The sequence below is a fragment of the Acomys russatus genome, chromosome 8 (assembly GCF_903995435.1).
Source record: "Acomys russatus chromosome 8, mAcoRus1.1, whole genome shotgun sequence".
In the NCBI taxonomy this organism is placed as follows: Eukaryota; Metazoa; Chordata; class Mammalia; order Rodentia; family Muridae; genus Acomys; species Acomys russatus.
In genome coordinates, this window is record NC_067144.1 from 38,334,935 (window position 1) to 38,350,675 (window position 15,741).

The following is a 15,741-nucleotide window of genomic DNA, read 5'->3' on the forward strand; positions in this document are numbered from 1 at the left end:
CTTCTCTCCCATTTCTTTTCCCATACCCCTAATCATCCTCCTTTTACTTTCATGCTCTTTAACTTTTCCTTGGATTCTAAAAATGAGAGAGAATCAATGTTTGTTTTAGTAAGACTGGCATATCTCACCTTATCACCAAGACCTCCAAGTTCATTTGTTTTCCTGCAGACAAGATAATTTCATTCTTTATGGCTGAATTAAATTCCACAGTGTAAATATATTGTGCATTTCTCACCTGTAGCACTATTGAACCACTAGTCTGGTTAATCACTTGTTGTGATGCACTATTTTGAGACCCAACTGTGACTACCTCCAACTGGCTACCGTGATTTTCAGGCTGTGCCTTGCCCTGAGAAACTCCATTTTACCAGCAGCCTTTGACTCCATTGGGAGTGCAAATGCAGGATGATTCTGAACTTAACTAGGCATATAAAAGCAACTGCTGGATGTTTCTACTCAGCAGACAGGGGTTGAGATAACACATTCTTAAAAGTTAAAAGAGCACTACCTTTCAAACATACCAAAGTAGATTGGGACAATCTAAACACACAGCGACATTAAAACCAATCAGAAAACTAAACTCCAAGATTTTATGGAACCCACCAGACCAAAGAACACTCCATAAAGAGCAGGGCACCTGAGATTGTGGTTGGAGGTTATTATTAAATCCTCACAGGATTCATATAATGTTGACTGCATCTGCCTATAAATGATTTGTGCCACAGAGTGAATCTAGAATGATTAAAAATGGACCTGGCCTTAAATCATGCTTAAGGCTTAGATTTTAGAACCCTTGATAGGAAAACCACCTTAGAGAGTAAAACCATGTGGCTCCTACTCAGTTGTGACCATAGAGCCAGAGTAAGGATACCTTCAGGTACCACAATAGGCACTGGAGACACAAAATGAGAGACAGCTTCTGTTTGAAAGGTGAAGGAAGGGCTTCAGATGTTGTCACCATAACTACTGTAGTTGTAGTTTGAACAATGTAACACTTCCTTTACCAGCACAGAGTGAAGAGGATGATAATCACTCACCTAGTTGACTGTGTCAAATAGAGCTTTTCCTTGAAGCAAACTGTCTGAGGATTCATTTTAGCAAGTATCCTTGAAACTTCCTTACCTTTTGTGGCTAGCAGTTCATCCCAGCCCCACTCCTTCGTGAGTTTCCTGTTGGGTCCGGCTCTACATTCTCCATTTTGTTTGGGTAAGTTCACCTCCTATTGGCCTGAGGGTGAACATCATAAGTTGGGTAAGCCATAAGGGGGAGGGGTCCCAAGGGGTTCACATAAGATAACTTGCCCCTTGATGTCTCAACTACCACAAGAGATTTAAAACAAAACAAAACAAAAAACAAACAAACAAACAAAAAAAAACCTGTCAGTGGGAGAAACACCAGAACTGAAGATTCTAGAAAATATGGTTCTCACTTGGGCAACATGGGTCTTGAAGATCAAACCATAGCCCTGATTTGTTACAGAATAGCTTAATTCTTTTTGTTTCTTTTCTAAGTGCATGACGTCACTCATATGCTGGTAGTCCAACAGTGAAACGGGTACGGCTTCTTTTTATTCAGTATACATTTGCAGAACACATTGCTATGAAGCATCCATTAAAAGCAAGATGCCTAAGATGCCTTCTATAAGCTGGAGAGTGGTTAACAATGTGGGTAGCGCTCTCTCTCTCTCTCTCTCTCTCTCTCTCTCTCTCTCTCTCTCTCTCTCCTCTCTCTCTCTCTCTCTCTCATCTACTTTCACTCTTCTGTTGTCTGTCACAAACTTTACAGATAGTACATTCTTTGAACAAAATTTAATAAATTTACCCAATCTAAATGAAACTAAGGTAGAGCATAGCATGGCAGCTTCTCTAAAGCCACAGAAATATCATAACATTTATTCTATATCTTTAACACTTTAGGTTTTGTTTCATCTAAGTCTGGAAGTAGGTACTCACTTGCTAAAAGGCAACGGTTTGTCCTCCATGGTAAAAGAGCATGAATTGGAGACGTCATTGGGCCTTGTCATGTCTTTGTCTCTAAACAGAAAACAGTACTTGTTGTGCCAGCAAAAAAGAGTTGCTCTTTTTTTTTTTTTTCCCTTCCCCTAGTAAGAATTCCAGGAAAAGAAAAACTCATTAAAACACTTCTTTTTTTTTTTCCTATGTGACTCATACTTTCCTTTTTGCTCCTGACACACATAAGTATCTTTGTATTGGGACATCAGGCTGCCTGAGGCTTCATCTTCTCTGTCTCCCAAATGATGAGCCACAGGGACACTTTGGAGGCAGCTGAGGAGGCTGCACACCTGCTGAGCCCCGCCCTTCCTAAGAGCTTTTCTCACTGGCTTTTAGACTGAGAGCCTTTGTGAAGGAGCCCAGCTTGTTTGAACATTTCCTCCTTCATTTGCAGTTCAGAGCCAGAAGTGTAACCCCAGCTTCTTCCAAGATGCTTTATTAGCAAAGAACCACACGCTCCGCTCCGCAGTGGTCCACAGCATGATGCCTCTGGTTTCACACTTTGGAGAGGAAAAGTGGAGTACGTTTTCTCCCCTGACTCTGGTTCCTGTGACATCTATGACATCTATTCTGAAATCCGTTCTTCTTCCATGGGGTTGCAGTTTCCTAAATACCAAGTGGGAAAGAGGCCCCACAAAAGACACATATCTTAATTTGGCAAATGACATGACTTGGGGTGTAAGTATGTCCAAGACTAGAGACTTATAGGAAAAATGGTGCCATCAATTATGTGACCCCCACCTTGCCTCTTGCCTCCACGACGTGTTTCATTCCCCAGCCCACACCCACCCCACCCCACCCCTGTCCCACGAGGAAACCTGCAGGCTTCCAAGATGTTGTCTTGAATGTTTTGCTTTTCCCTCCTCTCAAAAAAAAAAAAAAAAAAAAAAAAAAAAAAAAAAAAGGCTATGAACAAAATGTTGGTGATTCTTTCATATGGCCTTAAAATAGCTCACAATTTCTCCTTTCCAAGTAAATTCACATTTAAACAGGTCTTACACTGAAGGTCTGTGTTTCCCGGCAGATCTGTTGATGAAAGACAGGAAGTCAGACCCTTCTAACTCAAGACACTCTTTCTGATCCTAATTATACCTTTTACAGTCATCCACATATTGAGTCCGCATGACGCATTTAGCTTTTGTATTGTATCCTTTTCGTGCATGAAGTAAAAGGAGAGAAAAATCTAAGGAAAACTTCTCATTACTCCAAAAGTGATAATTAGATATGTAAATATATAGTTATTATGTAAAATCAATTATGTATAAATGAATAATAAGTTCCTAGAGAAAAAAACTAAACTGTAAGAAGCAGTGGATTCTGAGATCTTTAGAACAGAAAAGCCTACAAGATCTATACGGGGCGAGTGAAGCAGAGACAGTAGCTCTGGAATCCAGCTAAGTTTTTACTGAATTGGAGGTGACAGGGAACAGACAATTAGCAATAGATTAGGAGCCAGCTATGATGATCCAATAGCAAGGATGCAGACACAAGCACAGTGCACACATTGCAGAAATGTCCACACTGACATATGTTTCCTCCTCCTCTCTGCCTCCCTACAATGGGCGTGATGCCCCATTACAAAAGGTAACGGGGTCTAGGGGTGTAGTCCCTCCTCCAGTGGACTCCCCCTTGTGCCTTCAGAGCGGAATGAGACTTCCTGCTTCAGTGTGTGAGGCAGACCGCTCCCACCTAGATTTGAGATGATACCGATGATGTATGCGTCTGTCACAGGAAAACCGTGTGGAGTCAGTTCACTTCTTCCACCTTTGTGTGGATTCCAGAGATTAAACTCAGCCTGTCAGGTCTGTGTAGCAAGCCTTTTACTCACAGAGCTGGCTCTCCACACACAAACACAGACACGTGTGGACATACACACATAAACACATGTAGTTTATATACACAGTATATAACATTTTATAAAGTGCATTATTTCCTCTTAGAATTTTAAGATTTCTCACTTAGCCAATATTATATAGTATTTAATGACAAAATTATAAAGCTCTAGTAGTTATTGTAAGAAAACCATTGAGAGTTTTGCTTTGTATCGATGGGTTGATTACATTGCTTACCCAGGTGTGTGGGAAGAAGCCATATGTTCAAATTTGTGAGATATTTAGGACAGATGTTGTAACAGCCTTTGTCCATTTAAAGCGCTTCTGTGTTGGGCAGCCTCAGTTAGCATCCACATATAATGGGTTTGAGAAGTAGTCAATGAAATTCCATGTTTGTGTTTTCTGCTATGCCTTTCTAGTCTTTCAACATCCTCAGGCTAAGATATTTGTTTTTAACATCCACATTTCTTCATAATCTTTGAAGCATCTTGTTAGAGAAATTGTGGCAATACTTTGCTTCTTTTGGGAAAATATTAACTTACATAGTAAAGGAGAATTAAGGCTGCAGATGAAAGTAAGTCTAATAGTTCCTGAGCCTTAAAATAGATTATATTTGACTATCTAGATGGTCCCAATGTAGTTGTAGGGGTCTTTAACAATGGAAGAGAGATCAGAAAAGTCTTTCTCCCTGCCCACCCTTTCTCTCTCTCACACACACACACATACAGAGAGAGAGAGAGAGAGAGAGAGAGAGAGAGAGAGAGAGAGAGAGAGAATGAGAGAGAATGAATGAATGAGTTGAACATATAGTATCAGAGAGAAGCTTTGAATTTGAAGGTGGGCCCAAAGCAAGAACCTAGGCCATCAAAACTGATAAGTCTGGGAAACAGATGCTTTCTAAGAGCTTCAGAAAAAGATACAGTGTGCTTGTTGATAAGTGCCGAGTTTAGTCTCCTGGCACTTTTGTTTGGCTCCTGAACTACATCAATAAAGATGAAGCTTGAAGCTTATGAACCACAATAATGACCAGCATAGAATGACAACTGTGAGGGTACAGTGGTGGCACGCACACCTTGGCAGTAACTAACAGCCCTCTAATTGGACTTAAGACATGCTCAACAATAGGAAAACCATGCCTGATACTGAAAAATGTGCTAATTATCCAGGGCTTTTGAAGTTATGAGTCTTAGAGGACAACCTACAATTGTCACTTCACTGAACCAGAATTATATATATCCCCAAACATATATATATATATATATATACATATATATATATATATATATATATATATATATATTGTCTTTGTACTAACAGATAAGTGTAGTCCTGACCCCTCCAAAAAAAAAAAATCAAACATTTCTTCAAAACAGATGGTGACCAGATGGTGACCATTGAAGAAAACTACAACCCATAGAAAGGAAAAATTGTAGAGCCTAGTCCCAAGTGATGCATTCCTAAGCCTCAGGGGTTATCGCCAAAGAGGGAACTGAAAGATCAGAAGAACCAGAGGAACTTGGAGTTTGTTATGAGGTTGTGTCTCCTAGGAATGTCAGAAGCTACACCCATAATGTCTCACCAACATGGCTGCTTAAACATGACTTAAACAGGGACAACAATAGACATGTTACCTTGAACAGGGGAAGCTTATAAGGCTTCAGCCCTACAAAAAGAAATACTGGCTTTAAATTCCCCTAACAACCCTAGTCCACAGGACCTAATCCATTTTTGGAGTTTTGGAGTTTTAGCTCTCATGAGATATATGTTAGTCTCTTCTGCTGGTTGTACTCCCCATGCCTAATTATCTCCTGTATAGACTACTTTGCCCCAAACCTGAATCAAATGGTTTCTTAATTAAGGAATTTAGTCTAATGTTAATTTTGATGGAGACAAACCAGATTCAAATACTAAAGGAGAATTAATTGTGCAACCTCTGAAACTAGCATCGTTAGGAAGATTTTTCTAGCACTCTACTTTCCCCAAACTAGAGGGAACTAGAGTCTCTTACATTTCCACTATTTCTGAAGTCTTCGTGACTATTGGGCCACAAATTGAATCATGTGGGTCTATTAATAAGGAAGGTTATTTTTAATCATCCAAGGTATGATAATCTGAGTGACAGGTCTGGGTAATACAAGATGCTATGATGCTTACCATGTCATGAGGCTTCAGACTGGGTTCAAGAACCTTATGAGCATTATATAATAGTTTTCTCCAAGATGGAAACATTCCATCCTGCAGTGAAGTTCCTTATGTGAGGAGGGTGAACAACTCATAATAACTTCAGGAAGTCCCTGAAACCAACCAAATTTACCATGCCCTCTCCTTCCAAGAGTAAGCAATGGAGACTGCTGAAAGTCACTCTCAGACACGCCAAGCTTCGAAGAGGACTCTGAGACCAGACCAGCTGCCTGGAAGAAGAAGAAACCAGCTGAGCTGCCTGGAAGAGGTTTAGACCAACTGAGTCACTTGGAAGTGACACCCTACAACTTGTTGAGCTAACTACAGGCTGTGCATGTGCTCCAGTTGCCCAGTTTTTGAGAGCTGTCACCATGCTGGGGAGAACTTTGGTAATACAGCTGTCTCTGAGTCATTTCTGCTCCTGTAAGTAATTCTTCACTAATATTCCTGTAAGTAACCCCAATAAGACTCATGCTTTGCCAAGTTGGGCTTTGGTGGTTTCTGTAGTTTGGTCTATCATGGTTTCTTATCTGGGGTGGGTAAATATGTGTGTTGTGTCTCCCCAGGAAGAGTTTTGTCATATAACGATGAATAGAGTAGATACTGTGTAGATAGAAACCTGGGATTTTTGTGGAAGAAACACTAGTCCTCTGAGAAGACTTCAGAACCCTACTGATGTTATCTTATGTGATGACTCAAAATGAGCACTTTTGCTAGGAAAAGGGCATTTTGTATGTTAAAGGGTAACAGTTTTTTAGTTCAGGCCATGACAGCTGATGATGCACCCAGTTGCAGAGTTGCCACACTTAATCTCCTGGACTCTCTGACAGACCCTCCCTGCTGCTTTCTACACATTTTTATATTTCGATCCTTGTTCTGAAAATTAATATCAGATGTTTTGGGTGAATCATGCAATTTCAAGGAAGGGCATGCTCTTTTATTTTAACATGGAAAAGAGGGGGTAGGGAGGCTTCCCAGATTTCCCTGAGATGATAATTAAGAAATTCTCTGGTCAAGCAATCCCTTCTTCTACCAAGATTCTGTTTGATTTTGGGTAGGTGGCTCATGGCCTGAGGAGAAATTCATTCTGCCATGTACAATGGAACCATAACAAGCTTTAAAAAGAACTCATAAAATTGGTGTTTGTGCAAATGAGATCTTGAATTGGCAGTAACTCAGGGATGCTGGGGTGGTTTCTTGTTCCCTTAAATCATTATGGTTCTTCGGGCTGATCCTAAACAAAGAATAAGGTACTAAAAGCAGGGTAAAAAGGCGAGAGCCATATGGCTCAGGGCGTAGGAGCACTTACTGTTTGTCCAGAGGACCTGGGTTGGATTCCCAGGACTCACATGGTGGCTAACAACCACCTGTAATTTCAGTTCCATGGGATCCAATGTCTTATTTTTATTTTTTATTTTTTATTTTTTTATTTTTATTTATTTTTATTTTTATTTTTTTTATTAATTTATTCTTGTTACATCTCAATGTTTATCCCATCCCTTGTATCCTCCCATTCCTCCCACCCCCCCGCCATTTTCCCATTATTCCCCTCCCCTATGACTGTTCCTGAGGGGGATTACCTCCCCCTATATATTCTCATAGGGTATCAAGTCTCTTCTTGGCTACTTGCTGTCCTTCCTCTGAGTGCCACCAGGTCTCCCCCTCCAGGGGACATGGTCAAATGTGAGGCACCATAGTACGTGAGAAAGTCGTATCACACTCTCCACTCAACTGTGGAGAATATTCTGACCATTGGCTAGATCTGGGAAGGGGTTTAAAGTTTACCTCCTGTATTGTCCTTGGCTGGTGCCTTAGTTTGAGCGGGAGCCCTGGGCCCAAATCTGCCTATCATATTGTTCTACTTGTAGATTTCTAGGACCCTCTGTATCCTTTTATTTTGCTATTCTCCCATGCGTCTCTCATTTAGAGTCCCAATAGGATGCCTTCCCCTCTGTCCCAGTTTCCTTGTAAGTGAAGGCTTTCATGGGACATGCCCCTTGGGCTAGTATGCAGATATAAGTGAGTATATGCCATTTGATTCTTTCTGCTTCATAGCAGCCTTATTCATAATAGCCAGAACATGGAAACAGCCTAAGTGTCCCTCAGTAGAAGAGTGGATAAAGAAACTGTGGTACATATACACTATGGAATACTACTCAGCTATTAAAAACAAGGAATTCCCGAAATTTGTGGATAAAGGGATTGAGCTAGAAATGATCATAATGAGTGAATTAACCCAGAAGCAGAAAGAATCCAATGTCTTCTTCTGGCTTCTGTGGGTACCAGGCATGTGCATAGTACACATGCATGCAGGCAAACACTTATATACATATAATTAAGAAAATAAATACATTTGAAAAAAAACTAAAGGCAAACTACAAAGAAGAGATAGGCTTAAAGAGATTTTAAAGGATAAAGACATGGGAAAGAGATCTTCTATGGGGTCTAGTCCCCTCCTTGGGTGAGTCTAAAGCTGGATCTACACAAAGTCCTTAGGCTACTCCTGGTTTTAACTTCCTGTAGGCATTATGTCTTCCCCATACTCCTATCAAGAACCTCACTTTGTACCATCCCCGAATCTGTCCTGAGTATCTTCAGGGGGATCTAAGGTAGACCTACTGGTACTATCTACCTCTCAGTGTTAAAACAAAGGTCTCTAAACAATCTTCACATTTTTTTTATCTGCTAAAAGAATTCTTCCAAATACAGTTTAGGATATGAAATAGCAAGTAAGGCATACAGTTGGCATTCCTCTACATCATGGCACTTCAAGTCCCAGGTGAGTACTGAACACAAATCTTGTGAGCTATGCCATTGACTGCTCATTGGGCAAGTCTCCTAAGTTGCTTGGACTATGTCTTCTCTATCAAAAAAAGAAAAAAATTTTTCATTGGGTCGTTAATGAAGATGATAAAATATAATATGGAAATGTGTAGATTTGGGAATAAAAATAAACTGTAAGGCTGAGGGAATAAGAAGTTATGAATTATTGTTTCTTAGTGGGGTTTACACATGTTGAAGAGAAAGACAATTCAGGGGCGGGAATGAGAGGACAGGTTTTGGAAAAAGAAGAACAAAGGAAAGACAGATTTAAAAGACACTGTGCAAGGGCAGAGGATGTGTCTTTTCTTTAAAATGTAGATAATTAGAATCGTTTGCCATGTGATTGGTTTCTTCTCCATCTCAATATGGAATCTTTGATAAAATGAATGCTACTGGCACGTTTGTACTCTGGACTGAGAATAGTGGAGATCCACTTGAGATCTCACTATTTGACCTTGAGAAATTCAGTCTGTTCTCTCCACACTCCAATCTTTTTCTCTGATGAGGCAATGGAGACTTTGGTGGCCTCACATGGCCTGTGCTGCATCCTGACCCTCGGGACCCTGTTTTGATGCATCTCTCTACTCAGAGTTCCTTCTCTGGTACTAACTGTTATTTCTCGCTAAACTCCTAACTCAGCCCATTTTACATCCTTTAAAGTTAATAAGAGAAAAATCTCTTTACCTCTTCATATAATAAGGTAGGTGCTTAGCACCCCTCCCCCCCCAACAAAAGAAAGTAAAGTTTAGATACCAAGGAGAGTCTGTTACTTGAATGTGTACCTAAAAGTTGATATATTGGAAAGTTAGTCCCCAGTGGCATATTGTTGTGAGGTGTGCCTAAGAAGAGTTTAGTTATGTGGTAGATCTTCCCTCAGAGTGGATTACTGTCATGATCAGGGAGCGAAATAGTAAGATAATGATGAAAGTACTACAGAAGTGAATCTATTCTTTTCTCTCACGTGCTCTCTTACCTAGTGATACTGTTCATTATGACAGGATTTGGTTCAAAGGGCCTTGATGTATACAGGCACCAATGACGTGGGTCACAACCACTGGATCCTTAGGGGGAGAAAGTCTATTCTTTACAAATGACCTACTCTGTGGTATTCTGTTGTGTCTATATAAACTAGGCTAGACCAGAAGGCCAACTTTAAAACTTAGAGATGGACCAATCAAAGACTATTTGATCTTTCCAAACCATTCTTTTTTAAGAAGTTTTAAGAAGTTGCTAATTACCTCAAGGTAGTGAAGCCTGAAGTTAGAGGCCGAGAAGCCTTTAGACAGATTAAGAAAAGACCTTTAAAGGTCACTCGAATGCCTAAGTGCTTTCCTGTGCTTTGTAAAGCACGTGAGAGAAAGTGTTGTGATCCAGCCAAGTGGATCCTCGCTGGAGCAGGATGCTTGTCCAATTTGATCATAAGTCCCGTTCAACACAGTAATTATGGACATGAGATTTGAGCTGCAAAGCAAAATGCTGGGCTTCCCACTTAGAATGAGTCATATTAAAAGTATTTTTATTAGCATCTCTAAAAACCACAGCATATCTTCAGATGTTATTAATTGCAAATGTACATAAGCTTTTAAGAATCCTCCACTGTGGTTTCTAACATACGAGAGACTAAAAATAGTGGACTAATAGGTTAAAGTGTTGCAAAGAGTTGACTTCCAAGATTTGAAGGACTTAGGCAAGTTTCATCTGAAGTCTGGGAACCAATATCGACCAGCACGGAATGACTGAAAAAACATGACACCTATTTAGAGCTGTGTTCTAGAGGTCCTCTAGGCTTGTGCCTTTCACCTCCATCTCTCAGGGGAGTATGTGTATGCAGAGGCTGTGTAACTGTTGTACCAAACTCCACTAGCATCTGCTGCTTGTAGAAAGGGAAAACAGGGACCATGTCCCCAGGTTCCAACTTCACACACGTGTAACACGTATCCTGACACAGTTCCTGTGCATGGGGACAGTTGGTTGTATTTCACCTTGTTCCAGAAGTAATGAAAACAGCTTGCAGAGTCACATAAATCGAGATTCTGAGGAAAAAGAAGCAAGAAATAAGGGTGTGTGTGAAAAATAGAGCCAGAAATGATGTGAAAAAAAAAAAAAAAAAAAAAAGCACATCCTAACCTATACACTCAGTGTGGGTGGGGGTAAACTTGGCACTGGGTTTCTAGGAATCTGACAAGAAAGAAAAACTGGTTACAGTGCAGTAAAGATAAACACAGTTGCTAAAGTAACCAGTCATAAGTTTTGAAGAGAAAAACAGTCAGAGGCTTTCTGTAGTGTTCCAATAATGAGAACATATATGATTTAATAAGCAACATCTAGCCACACAGTGCACATTGTGAGGGTCACAACTGATTCCTGCAGTGGACTTCAATGTAGGCATTATAATGAAGCACTCTGCTAAAGCAAGATCTAATAAGACATTTGAAAGTGGTCCAATTATTGTCAGATCTGCAAAAGTCTGAGATTTTCCCCATATGTACAAGTGAGCACTGGTTTACTCATGGATGCTGGCACGAGACGCAAGATTCCAGGGCCACAGACGAAAGCCAGTGTATTTATTACTCATAGCAATAGCTTGAACATCGTTTTCATCATGGCTGAGACTCACAGTCTTTACAGAGTGACACAAAGTATGAGTGCTACCTGTATGTGACATGGATATTACAGATCAGGGACAAATTTTTGAAGACAGGAGACAACACTTATTCTGCTTGCTCTAGACAGACATTGCATTTATAATAGCGTAGTCCCATCTTCCAAGGCTATTTCAGAGGACTTTTTTGAGGAGGTAGTTTAACACGAGGACTGGTGCCTCCTTATAAGAGCCACAGAAACAGGAGGATTCTCAGAGAACTTGCTTTTAATGGCTGCATTTCATGTTGCATCCCAGTGCTCTCTGCGTTAACCTAGGGCTAACTGCCATAGAATCTGTAAGTTGTGTTTCCATTGGCACACTTGCTTTGAATGTCCCCATTGCGTCCTTCTAGAAATAAGAAAGAAACAGATGGCCAGTATTTTCATAAAGACTACAGGCAATCATGCCATACTGTATTTCCCAAATAGTTCTTCATAAAGATTCTTTTAACATAATTTTTCACAAATATTAATGACAATGAACTTAGTAGTCTATAATACTACAAGTATCTGGAATTTGGCATTTCTACATTTTCAAGCAAGATGGAGAAACCAAATGGAGTCACACAAATAATTCCAAACCCATCTCTACTGTGTCCCAGGCCAGGTCCAATTTTTCCTTAAGAATAACATGAAACCTTCCTGTGATCGTGTGACCCAAACCCTGAGGCCTTACTCATGCGAGAAAGGATGTGTTCACTGTTTGTGTTGGGACTCTGAAGACAGACAGTTTTCTAGTCACTGGGAGCTGAAATGTCCTATGTGTGAGGTCTCTTTCTTCAAGCCACTCCCCGTCCCTGGCCTGAGCTCTCAGACTGTCAGTGTGTCTCTTGAATGCTTGTTTGTCCTACTAGCTAGGACATCTTTTCCTGACAAAATATTAGAGGCTAGCCTTGATTTAATAAGTGTCCATGTGGTTCCAAGGAGCAAATAATGACTTCTAATGCAGACTAGGCTTCATCTGTTGGCCACTCAGAGTCTGATCCCTGAATTCCATTACCTAAGTCATGCACCAGGCTCACACTGTTTTGAAGGACGAGCCTTCTTCTTCATTTTTTTTTCAGGGTTTCTTTATGTTATCTTGGCTGTCCTGAACTCACCTTGTAGACCAGACTGGCTTCGAACTCACAGAGATCCACCTGCCTCTGCCTCCCGAGTGCTGGGATTAAAGGCTTGTGCCACCACACCTGACTAGGACAGCCTTCTTTACAATGTTTCTGCTAAATTTGCTTCCTGAGAAATCGGTCATTTCCTCTAACACTGTGGCCTCGCTGCCATAGGTTGGTGGGTATGGGCTAAAGACGCAGACCTAGGAAGGGCCAGCTAGGAGAGTGCAAATTTCAGGTTTGAGGGAGCCACGTATCCAAGCAGAAAATCAGAGCTGAGAAAGACACGTTATGTACCCCTATCCCCTTCCAAGGCCAGTGCCAGAACATTCCTTTGGTGAGGGCTCGGGCTGCCAGCAACAGATGACTCAAACCTTTGCCTCCTCCCACATTACTTTGAAGATGGCATGGAGTTGTCTCTTTAGGCTCTCATCTTTCTTTTGGCAAGTCACCCCATCAAGATTCATTTGACCGATGGCATTCTGCTTTCCTCTGACTGATTTTGACTTAGCTATAGAAACAAACCCCTCCTTCCCCCTCTCCCCCACTACCAGCGACCCGAAAGGCTATTTTCCAAAGAATCAACATAAATATCTGAGTGGCACTCAAAGCAGTGCGTGAGCCCAGCTGTCCCTGCAATGTGCTTGCCTGTACTGGGGGCAATGTGATGTCACAGAAAAGGGCACACACAAGAACTTTGCAGATAAATGCAGTCATTACGATTCTTCTTAATTAAGGGCTCTGCTGGTGTTTACTGCAACCGCCATTGTGCACGTTCTCTGTGTGCCGGACACTATGGTAAATAAAAAAATATTAGTAGTGAATTTATAAAACTGGCGCTGTCCTTTCTACTTTTTGTTTGCCTGGATGTGTGTCTATGTGTGTGTATGTATATGTACTTATATAATCGTATGTCTGTGTGTCTAAGTGCCTCTGAAGGCCAAAGGCTGACATTGGGTGTCTTCTTCAGTTGTTCTCACCCTTAGATTTTTTTCTTTTGTTTTGTTTCGTTGCTTTTCGAGACAGGGTTTCTCTGGGTAACAGAGCCCTGGCTGTCCTGGACTCACTTTGTAGACTAGGCTGGCCTCGAACTCACAGAGATCCACCTGCTTCTGCCTCCTGAGTGCTGGGATTAAAGGCGTGCTCCACCACCACCCGGCCACCCTTATTTAGTTTTTGAGACAAGGTGTTTTGCTGAATCTAGAGCTCACCAGCTCAGTGAGGCTGGCGACACAGTAAGCTTCCCGGCTCCTTCCATCTCTGTCTCCCACTGCAGGTCGTGCTGTCCTGGTGCATGCCATGGTGTTCTGTGAGCGTGGTAGGATTTGAACTCAGATCCTCGTGCTTGAATAGCAAACCACGCTGCTGGCCATCATTCTTATTTTAGAATTTAAAGTTTACTAAGGTAGACTAGAAGGGCTTTGGTCACATGGCCTACTTAAACGCTGCCGTCTGTGCCATGACATTGGACTGTCACCTCCCGTTGGTCAATTCTCCATCAAAAATCATATTTGACCTCATATTTGACCACATCCTCTGGATGGGGAGGCCTGTTGGCACTCAGAGGAAGGACAGCAAGCTACCAAGAAGAGACTTGTACCCTATGAGCATATACAGGGGGAGGAGGTCCCCCTTAGTCACAATCATAGGGGAGGGGAATAAGGGGAAAATGGGAGGGAGGGAGGATACAAGGGATGGGTTAACAATTGAGATGTAACATGAATAAATTAATAAAATAAAATAAAATAAAAATAAAGCTCTGAACACTAAAGTACAAAAACAAAAAACAAAAAACAAAAAACAAAGCGGTCGCATTGCCTTCCCACATCAATGGATCCAAAGTATGCCTTAGCAATGTGTAAATTGAGTAGATTAGTGTCTGTCATGGAACAAGCCCTGGAATAGAAACAGTATTGACAATATGGCAAAGAAATGTGTTCAAAGCAACTAGGTGGGATCTAAAGGTAAAACTCAGGAGTCATGTTGCAAAGCTTGTCTGAATTACCGTTGGATTGACTTTACCTGCTTGGTTGGGACACATGTTCCCTCTATACCTCAGTTTTTCTTACTAGTAAAATAAACACTGATAACACTATAGCTCCAGCACAGTCCCCACGGCAAGGTTGCAGATGCTAGCACAGCATGGGGATATATATCTGTTTGTGTGTATATATATCTGTGGATACATAGTATCTAAGTGCATAGCTTAGGGCTCCTGTGAAGTTTCTCACAACATTATAGCTGCAGAATAGTTTAAAGTATAGTTTGGTGAATTTACTTCCATTTTAAGGAACAATTAGATTAGTTTCCTGGCTAATAAAAAAATTTTCTTCTTAATAACATTTCAATACTGCTTTGGTGGGTTTAAGTATGCCTTTTTCCTCTTTAAATTAGTTCATCAAATGTTTCAAAGTTGCCTGGGTAGATATTCTTTTGTGAATACAGATTGGTGAAAGAGAAGGGGCAGACCGTTACAACGTTGCAGAGGGAAATGTGATGATATGTTTTTGCTGTTGTGCCTACATTTTTTTTTTTTTTTTTTTTTGAGTGTGTGGGAAAGGGTGTGATGTCATCTTGTCTCCACCTCCTGTGAGTAAGCCCACAGCAGTGCTCAGTGCAGCCGCAGCCGCCCGCCTCTGTCAGTGGAGGACGTCCACTTAAATGCAGTTCCAGGGTTGCAAGGCACCCAGCAACATCACTCCCCGTGTGAGCAGGCAAATGCAACATGCTCTCCAGCCTGGGGTGTCTGCTTCTCTGTGGAAGTATTGCTCTTGCTCTGGGAAATGCACAGAAATTGCCCAAAGGCAAGTAGCTGGGGGGTTTTCTGTTTTAAAAGTAAGTTTAAGAGAGGCTTGTTTTTAGCTGTTGATAGGAAATAGGATGTGCTTTACAGTACGGGGGAACTGAACTACTCTGCAGAAGGTCAAAGGTCATATGTGTGAAGGGGTGACTTGAGTGTTATTTTCTCTGGGACCCCTGTTATGTACTTTGCAATTGCAGCTCCTCCTAACAGCTTCTAAAGGGGGGTATGTTCACGTGAACTTAGGTGGCGTAGCTTCAAATGACAACATTTGTCTATCAGATCAGATTATACAAATGGCTATTGTAGTTTGTTGGAGTTATTTGGTGCTTTCAGCCCTGTCC

General features: G+C 41.2%; 1 protein-coding gene across 1 annotated transcript in view; it reads left to right on the forward strand.

Moving 5' to 3' along the window:
• Positions 1-15,205: 15,205 nt before the first annotated feature.
• Abi3bp (ABI family member 3 binding protein) overlaps positions 15,206-15,741 on the forward strand; it is a 205,739-nt gene continuing 205,203 nt past the window's right edge. Inside the window, 1 exon segment of the mRNA XM_051150061.1 lies at positions 15,206-15,401. Coding sequence (XP_051006018.1) covers positions 15,323-15,401 — 79 coding nt within the window. The 5' untranslated portion in view covers positions 15,206-15,322.